At 41.6% G+C, this 13,150-nt stretch overlaps 1 protein-coding gene and 1 non-coding gene across 4 annotated transcripts; one reads left to right on the top strand and one right to left on the bottom strand.

Annotated features, from left to right (window-relative positions):
- The first annotated feature begins 548 nt into the window (after positions 1-548).
- On the top strand, positions 549-6,163 carry MED18 (mediator complex subunit 18). 3 transcript variants are annotated; one of them, XM_070775330.1, is made up of 3 exons: positions 549-754; positions 1,612-1,690; positions 5,265-6,163. In XM_070775330.1, exons 2-3 carry the CDS (start codon positions 1,618-1,620, stop codon positions 5,816-5,818), a joined length of 627 nt encoding a protein of 208 aa, XP_070631431.1. In that variant the 5' UTR covers positions 549-754; positions 1,612-1,617; the 3' UTR covers positions 5,819-6,163. The 3 variants fall into 3 exon arrangements, with proteins under 3 accessions (XP_070631431.1, XP_019835578.1, XP_019835569.1); XM_019980019.2 differs by having other exon boundaries at positions 549-767; positions 1,547-1,690; XM_019980010.2 differs by having other exon boundaries at positions 550-754; positions 1,547-1,690.
- Positions 6,164-12,395: 6,232 nt separating this feature from the next.
- Positions 12,396-12,513, bottom strand: LOC139179221 (small nucleolar RNA SNORA40). Its single transcript, XR_011563642.1, has one exon. It is a non-coding gene; the product is annotated as a small nucleolar RNA SNORA40 (small nucleolar RNA).
- Positions 12,514-13,150: the final 637 nt, after the last annotated feature.

Here is a 13,150-nt window from a genome sequence, read left to right as displayed (position 1 = left end):
CCTCACGGTTCTGAAGTTTGCTGCGTGCGTACTCAGTCGCTTCAGTCCCGCGGGACTATTTGACCCTATGGACTGTAGCCAGCCATTGGACTGTAGCCAGCCACTCCATCCATGGGATTCTCTAGGCAAGAATACTGGAGTGGGTTGCCATGCCCTCCTCCAGGGGACCTTCCCGACCCAGGGATCCAACCAGAGACTTCTTTGTCTCCTGCAGGCAGATTCTGTACCGCTGAGCCACTGGGGAAGTTCTATCTTCAGATACCCAACCAAAATAAGTTTTTGTTTTACGACAATCTCTCCTCTTTTTCTGAAGCTCTCTTCCCCAGGGTCTCTTTGTCCTTTCAGGTCCAAGAGATTTCCTGGACAAAAAGACGTCCAGGTCTTCACAATTGAAAAAAATATTTTCCTGGAAGACGGCCTATGACGGCAATGCCGCCTGAATCTCCCAAAAGACCGCTCCTAAGGAGGCCGCCATCTTCCGTGCAGCGTCTCAGCTTGCGCATGCGCTCCTGCTTGCCGTACGGCGGAAATGACTTTTTTGTCCTCTCGGCACCCTTACGTCGCAGAGTGGCGGTGTCGAGGTTTGCGCGACAAAAGATTTTTGTTAGAAGTGGGAAGAGGCGAGAGAAGTGTTGCACTGCCCAGGGGTTTTCAAGTTTAGGGCTGGGGGTGGTGATTGTTGCTCGAAAGCTCGGAGGTGCTCGGGTGAATACGGTCCCCCACTTTGCTGGAAGACGCTGGAACGCGCTCGGAGGTGTGTTTTTGGTGTAAGTGGGCACGTTTTGATGCTGGCTTTAGGAGGCCCTAAAGCATCATTGGGGCTTCCCTAGTAAACTCAGACGGTAAAGCATCCGCCTGCAATGCAGGAGACCCGGGTTTGATCCCTGTATTGGGAAGATTCCCCTGGAGAAGGAAATGGCAACCCACTTCAGTATCCTTGCCTGGAAAGCCCCATGGACAGAGAAGCCTGGCGGGCTAGGTCCATGGGGTCCCAAAGAGTCGGACACGACTGAACGACTAACACAAAGCGTCAATGGAAAGAACTTCGCGCTTTCGCTTCTATCTCTTTAAAAGGTTTTCAGAGAGGTGGAACGCCTAGATTTTAGTCTGCTCTAGGTTCTGCTACCGACCTATTGTGTGTCCTTAGGCTTCTCCCCAAGCCTCAATATCCTCATCTATAAATTGAAGGACATAAAAGAGTCCTTAAGTCACTTTTCAGTCTTTAATTGCAGGTCCATTATGTCATCTGAGCCACAAAGCCTTGGGGGTTAATATCGTGGCCTCATTTTAGAAGAAAGACATTGAGTCCCAGGGTGCACAGAAAACCACTGAAGGGTTTCAGACCTTGAGACTGGAAGATTATGCTGTAACTCCATGATCAGGCCTCCTTTGTGTATTTCTGGATCACCTGAAACTGGCCTATAGCAGTTACTAAAAAAGATTTGAATGGGTGGATGAATGAATCTGCATGTCCAGGCCAATGTCCCAAGCAGATCTGGTCTCTCTCTGCCTCTCCGATGTATTAACAAGTATAACTCTTCTCCAGGTGTATCCTGTTCTTTACCTGACTGGGGACTCCAAATCTAGTTCTGTCATTTTCAACTTAAACAGATAAACATGGAGGCACCTCCAGTCACCATGATGCCTGTCACCGGGGGCACCATTAACATGATGGAGTACCTGCTGCAGGGTAAGTGAACTAGGGAGCTTGAATTACCTGTTTTCCTGTTTTCTGTTCCAGTTTCCATGGAGATGAGAGGCTGTTATATAAAGGCTACCTGCATAATTTCTGGCACCCTTTTATTCCCCAATTTACTTTTAATTATGGTCACAAATACATAACATTAAGTTTACCATATTAAACATTTTTAAGCATACAGTTCAGTAATATTAGGTATATCACATTGTTTTATAGCTAATCTCTAGAACTTTTTCATCTTGCAGAATTGAAATTCTATTCCTGTTAAACACTAATTCCTCCTTTCCCCTCGACCCAGGCCTTGGCAACAACCTTTCTACTTGATGTTTCTAATTTTGACAACTTTAGATAACCTCATAGGAGTGGAAGCATTCAGTATTTGTCTTTTTATTACTGGCTTATTTCACTTAGTATAATGTCCTCAACATTAATGCTTTAGCATGTGAGAGAATCTCCTTTAAAAAATCTGAATAATGTTCCACTGTATGTACATACCACATTTTCTTTATTCATTTCTCTGTCAGACAGTTGGATTGCTACTACCCAAATGGTTATCATAGATAATGCTCAGTGAACATGGGTGTGCACATACCTCTTCAAGATCTTGCTTTGAATTCTTTAGGAGTGAATGCCCAGAAGTGAGATTAATAGATCATATGGTAATGTTATGATACCATTATTAGTTCCATCTTCTAGATCAGGAAATAGAAGTGAAGTAACTTTCCCAGATGAGAAAACTCAAGACCCAGGGAGGGTTATGATTTTCAGGAGATCATTTAATCTTTAGTGGAAGAATTTAGACTTTAATTCAGATCATCCATTTAGTAACTTACTATGAACAAAATAGGATTGTTAATTTCACTCCTCAAGCTGCCTCTACTTCAGTCTTTCCCATCTCAGTAAGTGCCGCTGTCAGGCATCAGTTGCTTAAGCCATGCATTCAGGAATCAATCTCAGAGAAAAGAAAATAGAGTCTATGGGGTCGCACAGAGTCAGACATGACTGAAGCGACTTAGCAGCAGCAGCAGCAGCATGGCATGCAGGATCTTAGTTCCTGAACCAGGGATGAAACCTGGGTCCCCTGCATTGGGAGCACCAAGTCCTAACCACTGGATGACCAAGGAATTCCTGTGAACAGTCAACTTAGATTTCTAGATCTAGTCATCTAGATTTCCGTTTCTGTCCTTTTGCCATATTTGCTTTATCTTTTTCCTTTTGCCGTTTTTGAAGACGGTTTCAGATCTCATAACATTTTACCCCCAAACACTTTCAATATACATCTCTAAAAAAGCAAGCGTATTGTCCATAATAACCCTGCTGCTGCTACTGCTGCTAAGTCACTTCAGTCGTGTCCAATTCTGTGCAACCCCGTAGACGGCAGCCCACCAGGCTCCCCCGTCCTTGGGATTCTCCAGGCAAGAACACTGGAGTGAGTTGCCATTTCCTTCTCCAATGCATGAAAGTGAAAAGCGAAAGTGAAGTCGCTCAGTCGTGTCCGACTAGCATTGACCCCATGGACTGCAGCCTACCAGGCTCCTTTGTCCATGGGATTTGCCAGGCAAGAGTACTGGAGTGGGGTGCCATTGCCTTCTCTGTTGATAACTGCAATACTATCATTATTACCTGAAAAAGTCATAGTATATTTTTAATATCATTTAATATCTAATTCATATTCAAAAGCTTCCTCCATCTTGTGTTTTGATCCAGGGCATAATATCGTCTCATGCATTACATATGAAAACTGTATCTCTTAAGCCTTTTTTAACTTGGACCCGCCTCCCCTCACTCCCACTTTTTTTCATGTGACCCTGTCTGGTTGAAGCGTCCATACCAGTTTTCCTGGAGTGATCTTTTTAAAATGTAAATCCAGTCATATCTTTCCTTGTTGCATGGAGAATACACTGTGGAGCTAATAACTGTCCAGTGGCCTTACAATAAAATACAGCCTTTAGCATGGGCGACACATAAGGCCTGCCTGCTTTGGCCCATCCCGAATACTCATTTCATGATCATCTTCCGTCTTGCTTACCATACTTCAGCCACACTGAGATCCTTTCATTTCTTTGCATTCCCCAAGCTTTTTCCTACCTCTGATCCCCTGGCCTCTATACTTTGTTCCAGCTCTTCATATAGCCATCTCATATTTATCCCTCAGGCCTCAACTCAGTTGTCATTCCCTTAGAAATCTTCTCTGACTACTCCAAGCCCTCAAAGATGTCTCCTCTTCTCCACCCATACCGGTTGCTCTCTATTCCATACCCCGTTTATCTCTTATTTGTTTACTTATTTCCATTTATCTCTTGTTTATTGGTTTACTTATTTATTTTTTTTGTTTCCCCCACTAAACTATAATCTCTGGGCAGGCCAGGCCCCCTACTTCTTAGCATGGTGCCATTCAGTAAGTGTAAGTATATGAACCAGCACTTAACAAAGCTCCTTAAATGTCTGAAGAATGAAAAAACACACGTCTGACACTGTTCTGAATGTAGGACCCACTCCCTACTCCTGTGATCTGTCCTATGATAACTGGGACCCACTCTGTTGCTTTTCCAAAAATTCAATCGTTTGAGTACCACTGTCAATATTTACTGTAGTTACAGTAGTATATTTTTATTTACTTTAACAGATTTAGTCAATAAAGGAATATGTTCCTCTCATTGGAGTATCAGCAGTAGAGAAAGAAAGATGATTAAAAAGTCAATACATTGATATGTTGAAAGATGACTAAAGAGTTGATGTGATAAGCTAAAGAAAAATAAAGCAGAAAAGTGAAAAGAGATTGGAGGGAAATACGCTGTTCTATTGGAGAAGAAAATGGCCACCTACTCTAGTATTCTTGCCTGGAAAATCCCATGGACAGAGGAGCCTGGCAGGCTACAGTCCGTGGGGTTGCAGAGTCGGACACGACTGAGCAACTAACACACATGCTGTTTTATTTATTATTTTTTGTCTTATATAAAATAATATATATATTATTTTATAATAGAATGGAATAAAATAATTATTCTAGGTAGATACTGTTGCCTATTAAATCCCAAAGTCTGCTAGAGGTTAGCATTACTAAACAAGGCCTAACTTCTAGTACCAAATAAGACAGTGCAAAAAATTGAAAAGAGATTAACTTGTTATATAATATCTTGGCAGTGTAACCTCTCTAAAATCTCATATATTGGGCCTATGGTTTTGGCACCCCACTCTAGTACTCTCGCCTGGAAAATCCCATGGACGCAGGGGCCTGGTAGGCTGCAGTCCATGGGGTCGCTGAGAGTTGGACACGACTCAGTGACTTCACTTTCACTTTTCACTTCCATGCATTGGAGAAGGAAATGGCAACCCACTCCAGTGTTCTTGCCTGGAGAATCCCAGGGATGGCGGAACCTGGTGGGCTGCCGTCTATGGGGTCGCACAGAGTCGGACACAACTGAAGTGACTTAGCAGCAGCAGCAGCAGCAGCAGCATGGTTTACAAAACACTACACTAAATTATTTTGGTTTTTTCAGTCTTTTGCTAATTCCATTACCCAAAATGAAAGATGGAACTCAATAGTGCTTTTTTCCTTCTTCAGGAAGCGTTTTAGATCACAGCTTGGAAAGCCTCATCCACCGCCTTCGTGGTTTATGTGACAACATGGAACCCGAGACTTTTGTTGACCACGAGATGGTATTCCTCCTTAAGGGCCAGCAGGCCAGTCCATTTGTTTTAAGGGCCCGACGCTCTCTGGATAGGGCAGGGGCACCCTGGCATCTTCGCTACCTGGGACAGCCAGAGATGGGAGACAAGAACCGCCATGCCCTGGTGCGTAACTGCGTGGACATTGCAACATCTGAGAACCTCACTGACTTCCTCATGGAAATGGGATTTCGCATGGACCACGAGTTTGTTGCCAGGGGACACTTGTTCCGGAAAGGCATCATGAAGATCGTGGTATACAAGATCTTCCGCATCCTGGTGCCAGGGAACACGGACAACACTGAGGCCTTGTCACTGTCCTATCTCGTGGAACTAAGTGTTGTTGCACCAGCTGGGCAGGACATGGTCTCTGATGACATGAGGAACTTTGCGGAGCAGCTGAAACCTCTGGTTCACCTAGAGAAAATAGACCCCAAAAGGCTCATGTGACTAAGACAATCTGTCCACCACTGGGGCTTGTCCTCAGCTGTTACAAGAAAAGATGTTATAATTGCCCCATTTCACCACCGCCAGCCATGCATTCTTCCCTCAGGATGGAAGCCAGTGAGAACTCTGTTGGTTCTTTGCACTGGTTTCCTCATATGGCCAGTTCACTTTTGTGACAGCCTTTCTAACTTAAACGCCAAGAATAGCATGGAGAATCTAGATCATCCTTCTGCAGGAATAGGGGAAACTGGAATAAAGTAGCTTTCGGGAAGAAAACTTTTTGTGTATAAGGTTTGTAAAATAGAGACCAAGTTTGTATTGTGCAGTAATAAAAGCTGTAAGGAGAAATGTCTACCATTCTGATTCTTTACCGTACTACCCTACTAATTTGGGATGGACTCATTACCAACTGGAGCAAATATATGACAGTGTTTTGTTTAAATTTGGTAGATGATAGATAGCTTTTACCTTTTGTACGAGTAGCACGTGTTTGTTGTTGAAAAAAATTAAATACAGACAAAAATAAGGAAGATAATGTATAATCTTATTATTTAAAGAGATGTGCTGGGTTTTTTGTTTTTTGTTTTTCCTTTTGGTGTGCCTCATGCACAGCATGCAGGAATTTAGTTCCCAAACCAGAGATTAAACCCATGCCCCTTGTAGTAGAAGCAGTTTCTTAACCACTGGACTACCAGGGAAGTCCTGAGATGTGTAGTTTCTATTTTGTTTTATATCTTTCTAGCCTTTATTTTGGAGAAGGCAATGGCACCCCACTCCAGTACTCTTGCCTGGAAAATCCCATGGATTGCGGAGCCTGGTAGGCTGCAGTCCATGGGGTTGCTAAGAGTGGGACACGACTGAGCAACTTCCCTTTCACTTTTCACTTTCATGCATTGGAGAGGGAAATGGCAACCCACTCCAGTGTTCTTGCCTGGAGAATCCCAGGGACGGGGAGCCTGGTGGGCTTCCATCTATGGGGTCACATAGAGTCGGACACGACTGAAGCGACTTAGCAGCAGCAGCAGCAGGCTTTATTTTTGGAGAAGGCAATGGCAACCCACTCCAGTACTCTTGCCTGGAAAATCCCATGGATAGAGGAGCCCGGTAGGCTGCAGAGTCGGCTAAGAGTCGGACACGACTGAGCGACTTCACTTTCACTTTTCACTCTCATGCACTGGAGAAGGAAATGGCAACCCACTCCAGTGTTCTTGCTTGGAGAGTCCCAGGGATGGGTGAGCCTGGTGGGCTGCCGCCTATGGGGTCGAACAGAGTCGGACACAACTGAAGTGACTTAGCAGCAGCAGCAGCAGGCTTTATTTTTAGAAATGTATGTATATGAGATATATTTTAGAAAAATACTCTGTATATACTGGTTTATAATCATTTTTTTAAATCAGTAACATTTTTCCAGGATATTAGGCTACAATGTTCCTCTGCTTAAAAAAGTTTTTATTGAGTTATTATGTGCCAGTGTTATCCTAAGTGCTTTCAGTTCAGTTTAGTTCAGTTGCTCAGTCGTGTCCAACTCTTTGCGACCCCATGAATCACAGCACGCCAGGCCTCCCTGTCCATCACCAACTCCCGGAGTTCACTCAGACTCACGTCCATCGAGTCAGTGATGCCATCCAGCCATCTCATCCTCTGTCGTCCGCTTCTCCTCCTGCCCCCAATCCCTCCCAGCATCAGAGTCTTTTCCAATGAGTCAGCTCTTCACATGAGGTAGCCAAAGTACTGGAGTTTCAGCTTTAGCATCATTCCTTCCAAAGAACACCCAGGGCTGATCTCCTTTAGGATGAACTGGTCGGATCTCCTTGCAGTCCAAAGGACTCTCAAGAGTCTTCTCCAACACCACAGTTCAAAAGCATCAATTCTTTGGCAGTCAGCTTTCTTCACAGTCCAACTCTTGCATCCATACATGACCACTGGAAAAACCATAGCCTTGACTAGACGGACCTTTGTTGGCAAAGTAATATCTCTGCTTTTCAATATGCTATGTAGGTTGGCCATAACTTTCCTTCCAAGGAGTAAGCGTCTTTTAATGTCATGGCTGCAATCACCATCTGCAGTGATTTTAGGTATTTTTATTAATTTAATCCTCACAACGACCCATATTTTACACAGAAATGAGGTGCAGAGAGAGTAATTAGCTTTCCCTGAGCAATTCAGCTACAAATGAGCAAAGCTTATAGTTAAATATTGATAATTGTAATTATTATTTGTATCCTATCATTAGGATTTTCCAAAACTTAATTGTTTCCTGTACTTTGGGATTTTTAGATAGATCCCATATTTTTGCTTTTATAAACTATCCAGTGTTGCTAGTACTTTTAGTTAGATATTTTTTCTCATGTGTGATCATTCTTTAGGATAAATTCCAGGGAACTGCTGGGTCAGAGAGTATGCACTGTTTTAAGCCTTCTGCCATGTATTGCCAAATGCCTTCCAGAAATGTTCCAGTTTTCACTCCTCCCAGTTGTAAATGAGGTTTCCAACACAGTTGCCAAAACTGGGTGTGACCATGATAACACATTTTTCCCATTTGATGTTAAATAGTGACTGGTTTTAATTAAAAAAAAAAAAAAACATGATCAGTGAGATTTAAATTTTTATGTTTATTGGACATTTTTTTCCTTACATGAATTTTCTTTTCTTCATTGTTCATCTTACCTTTATTTGTAAAGAGCTTTTATATAATTTCCCATTTATCATTTGACTTAATGAATTTTTTAAAACAGTTCTGAGTGAGATAAATGTGGGTTATTTTACTACCTGTAGAGTTTTTAATACCTGTAGAGTTGCACTACTGAGCGACTTCACTTTCACTCTTCACTTTCATGCATTGGAGAAGGAAATGGCAACCCACTCCAGTGTTCTTGCCTTGAGAATCCCAGGGATGGGGGAGACTGGTGGGCTGCTGTCTGTGGGGTCGCACAGAGTTGGACATGACTGAAGTGACTTAGCAGCTTAGCAGCAGCAGAGTTTTTAATACACTGGAGACAGTTTGGCTTGCTAAAAATTGTAGGTCACTCAAAATTTTCATTTTCTTCTGGAACCTTCCACTTAAATAACACCCCAGTTGACTAACATTTGACAAATCATAATTCTCGTTGGACCTCAGTTTGCCAAGATTATATGAATACTCTGTTAAGAAAACCTATCCAGAGTTGACCTAAATGGTAAGGATGATATTACCTGATTTAAGGGTAAAATCAAATATAGGATAGCTTCCAAGTTGATTAGGTGGCTATTTCTCTGGTTCTGGGATCCTTTTCTTGACTTAACCTTCCATATTTTCTTTTTTTTTTTTTTTTAACCTTCCATATTTTCAACTGAAGCTTTTACTGGCTTCAGTTGCATCAGTTCAGTTGCTCAGTTGTGTCTGACTCTGCGACCCCAGGAACTGCAGCATGCCAGGCTTCCCTGTCCTTCACCAACTCCTGGAGCTTTCTCAAACTCATGTTCATCAAGCCAGTGATGCCATCCAACCATCTCATCCTCTGTTGTCCCCTTTCTTTTCCTGCCTTCAATCTCCCAGCATCAGGGTCTTTTCCAATGAGTCAGTTCTTCCCATCAGGTGGCCAAAGTATTGGAGCTTCAGCTTCAGTGTCAGTCCTCCCAATGAGTATTCAGGACTGACTTCCTTTAGGATTTACTGGTTTGATCTCCTTTCAGTCCAAGGGACTCTCAAGAGTCTTCTCCAAAACTACAATTTAAAAGCATCAATTCTTTGGCCCTCAGCTTTCTTTATGGTCCAACTCTCACATCCATACATGACTACTGGAAAAACCATAGGTTTGACTAGGTGGACCTTTGTTGGCAAAGTAATGTCTCTGCTTTTTAATATGCTGTCTAGGTTTGTCATAGCTTTTCTTCCAAGGAGCAAGCATCTTGTAATTTCATGGCTGCAGTCACCATCTGCAGTGATTTTGGAGCCCAGGAAAATAAAGTCTCTCAGTATTTCCATTGTTTCTCCATCCATTTGCCATGAAGTGATGGGACCCGATGCCATGGTCTCAGTTTTCTGAATGTTGAGTTTTAAGCCAATTTTTTCACTCTCTTCTTTCACTTTCATCAAGAGGCTCTTCAGTTCCTCTTCACTTTCTGCCATAAGAGTGGTGTCATCTGCATATCTGAGGTTATTGATATTTTTCCCGGCAATCTTGATTCCAGCTTGTGCTTCATCCAGCCTGGCATTCCACATGATGTACTCTGCATATAAGTTAAATAAGAAGGGTGACAATATACAGCCTTGACATACCCTTTTCCCAATTTGAAACCAGTCCATGTTCCATGTCCAGGTCTAACTGTTGCTTCAGTTGCATGAGTAAATCTTGTTCCTCCTTTCATAACATATTAGCAAGATAATTCAAGCAGGCCCCTTTCTTATTTTGTAGTCATCCACTTAATTCCTAAACTCAACTCTTTATTATAGGCACCCATTCATATATGTTCAATGTATGTCTCTGATGCTTGTCTTATAAACTATGTAGTTATGTAAGCATATTCACATTAGTGATGTGCAATAAATGTTCCTCTTCTTTTTAAAGTTGTTATTGCTTTTGCGATATTCTCTTGTTGCTATACATAAACCTAACTTACAACTTTGAACTTGCATAGGCTTTCATATTACCAGTAATATTAGTACTTAAATAGTGCTTAACTTTGCCAACAAAGGTCCATATAGTCAAAGCTATGGTTTTTCTAGTAGTCATGTATGTATGAGAGTTGGACCATAAAGAAAGTTGAGCACTGAAGAATCAATGCCTTCGAATTCTGATGCTGGAGAAGACTCTTGAGAGTCCCTTGGACTGCAAGGAGATCAAACCAGTCAATCCTAAAGGAAATCAACCCTGGATATTCACTGGAAGGATTGATGATGAAGCTGAAGCTTCCGATATTTTGGCCACCTGATGCGAAGAGCCGACTCATTGGAAAAGACCCTGATGCTGGGAAAGAGTGAAGGCAAAAGGAGAAGGGGAGCAGAAGATGAGATGGTTAGATAGCATCACTGACTCAATGGACATGAATCTGAGCAAACTCTGGGAGATAGTGAAGGACAGGGAAGCCTGGCGTGCTGCAGTCCATGGGGTTGCAGAGTTGGATATGACTTAGTGACTGAACAACAATGCTTCACTCTGTTTCAGATGCTTTAAATGTTTTAAATCATATACTTCTCCCAACAACCCTATGATATTTTTACTCCCATTTTGTAGATAAGAATGAGGCACAGGTAACTCAAATTTTTACTTCCACTGTAAGTGTTGGAGCCTACATTTGAACTTGAACAGTCTAGCTTCAGAATCCAGGCACGTAAGTACTGTGCATCTGCCACATTTGTACTCATTCACTCTTTTGATGATAGAAACCTAGGTTGCTGTCAACACTCTGTTACTATTAAAATTGCAAAAATAAGCAAGTTTGTATATTGACATGAATAGTTCCCGTACACTATTTGGGAATTGGGGTAATTGGGAAGGCTCAATTTTGCCAAAAATGATCAGGTTGCTTTTCAGAATGCTGTGCTATTTACATTACTATCACAGTACACAAGAAATCTTAATGACCACATCCTCATCACTCTTCAGTGTTACCATTTTTCTAATTTTGCCAGTATTTTATGTAAGTGTGAAGATTTTTTAAATATGTAACAAGCAAAATTATTTATCAATAAACTTTTAAGTAATTTCACATTCTAATGCCTTTTCACTGCCAATCGCCTTAATTCCTCCATTTGAGTCATACTGTTCAAGATAACCCTTTCAAAAAGAATTTTTGCTCAGTCTAGTTTTTCAGTTGGTCTTCTTTGATATTCAGTGGAATAGGGACACACTTCAAAATTCCCCAGCTGTGGTCTTGGAGATTCAATTTCCTCAAGCAATTAGCTATGGACTATGTTTAGGGTCAGAGGAGATGGATCTGTCTGGTTCTGAATTTTAGACATCCTCTAAACATGCATTAAGTTCAAATCAGATTTACTCTTAAGCTATCACACCTCAGAACAGTACAGGTGGGGCTTCCTTGATGGCTCAGTGGTAAAGAATCTGCCTGCCAATGCAGGATACACGAGTTCAATCCCTGATCCAGGAAGATCCCACGTGCTGCAGAGCAACTAAGCCCATGTGCCTCAACTTTTAAGCCTGTGCCCTAGAGCCCGGGGGCCCCAGCTACTGAAGCCCTGGAGCCCTAGCGCTTGTACTCTGCAACAAGAGAAGCCACTGCCGTGAGAAGCTCGGGCACCAAAACCAGAGAGTAACCCCTGTCTGTTCTCCACAACTAGAGAAAGACCCAGCACAGCCAAAAATAAATAAATAAAGTTCTCTAAAAAAAATAAGCTATTAAAAAATAAGAATAGTACAGATCATTGGGATATGGTAATTCATTTTTAAAGTTCATACCCTCAAAATAAAAGCCTAAAAAAGGAAGCCATCTTTGTTTCATGTCAACATTAAAATTAGAGTACTAAATCAATGTAGTTGGTAATTTCCTTCATATTTTAAGCTTTTAAATGATCAAATCTATAGTCCTGGAAGCAACCTTTGTGTTTATCAATACCTCCACCACTTGAATCTCTTTCAGGTATCATGATCCTTCTTATCTGTCTCAAAACTCATACTAAACAATGAGTTCTGGGCTGCAGAAGAGCATTCTTTTCTCACCTGTCTTTGTCCACAGATTAAACAAACAAAAAAAAAAAAACGCAAGTGCTATTGATTTTTGCTAGTCTGGTAGTGGTAAAGTGGGAGTTCTCAGCTGTTTTGATTTGTATTTCTCTGATTATAATTAAAGTTGACACTTTCATTTTTCTGTATGCTTAGTATGTGAAAAAATACTAAAGTATTTATATATCCTTTGCTTGTTTTTCTATTTGATTTCTTGTTGATTTGTAGTGATTGTATATTCTAGACATTATTCCTTGTTTATTAACATTCATTTATTTATTTGGCTGCTCTGGGTCTTAGCTGCCTCACACTGGATTTTCAATCTTTGCTGCCACATGCAGGATCTAGTTCTCTGACCAAGGACTGAACCTGGGCCCCCTGCATCGAGAGGATAGTGTCTTAACCACTGGACCACCAGGGAAGTCCCTCCTTGTTTAAACACTGCAGATACCTTCTCCCAGTCTGCAACCTTCATGCAAATTTGTTATGTCATTAATTTAGTAGATGTCTTAAATTTTGACCTTAGAATTTGGAGTCTTATTTTGGAAGTCTTTATTTATACCTGGGTAACAGAGAGTTTCCTGTACTGTCTAATAATAGCTTTATAGTTTTAACTTTCACATTTAGGGAAAAATTCAGCTTTTTTCTCTACACAGTGAATTCATTTTTCTATTAC

The sequence above is a fragment of the Bos indicus genome, chromosome 2 (assembly GCF_029378745.1).
Source record: "Bos indicus isolate NIAB-ARS_2022 breed Sahiwal x Tharparkar chromosome 2, NIAB-ARS_B.indTharparkar_mat_pri_1.0, whole genome shotgun sequence".
Taxonomy (NCBI): Eukaryota; Metazoa; Chordata; class Mammalia; order Artiodactyla; family Bovidae; genus Bos; species Bos indicus.
The sequence above is the reverse complement of the archived record's forward strand: the minus strand, read 5'-3'. Positions and strand labels throughout refer to the sequence as shown.

Coding starts and splice junctions, on each gene's coding strand:
- MED18 (XM_070775330.1), top strand. CDS start 1,618: ATGGAGGCACCTCCAGTCACCATGATGCCTGTCACCGGGGGCACCATT. Junction 1,691..5,264: donor GATGGAGTACCTGCTGCAGG/GTAAGTGAACTA, acceptor TTCCTTCTTCAG/GAAGCGTTTTAGATCACAGC.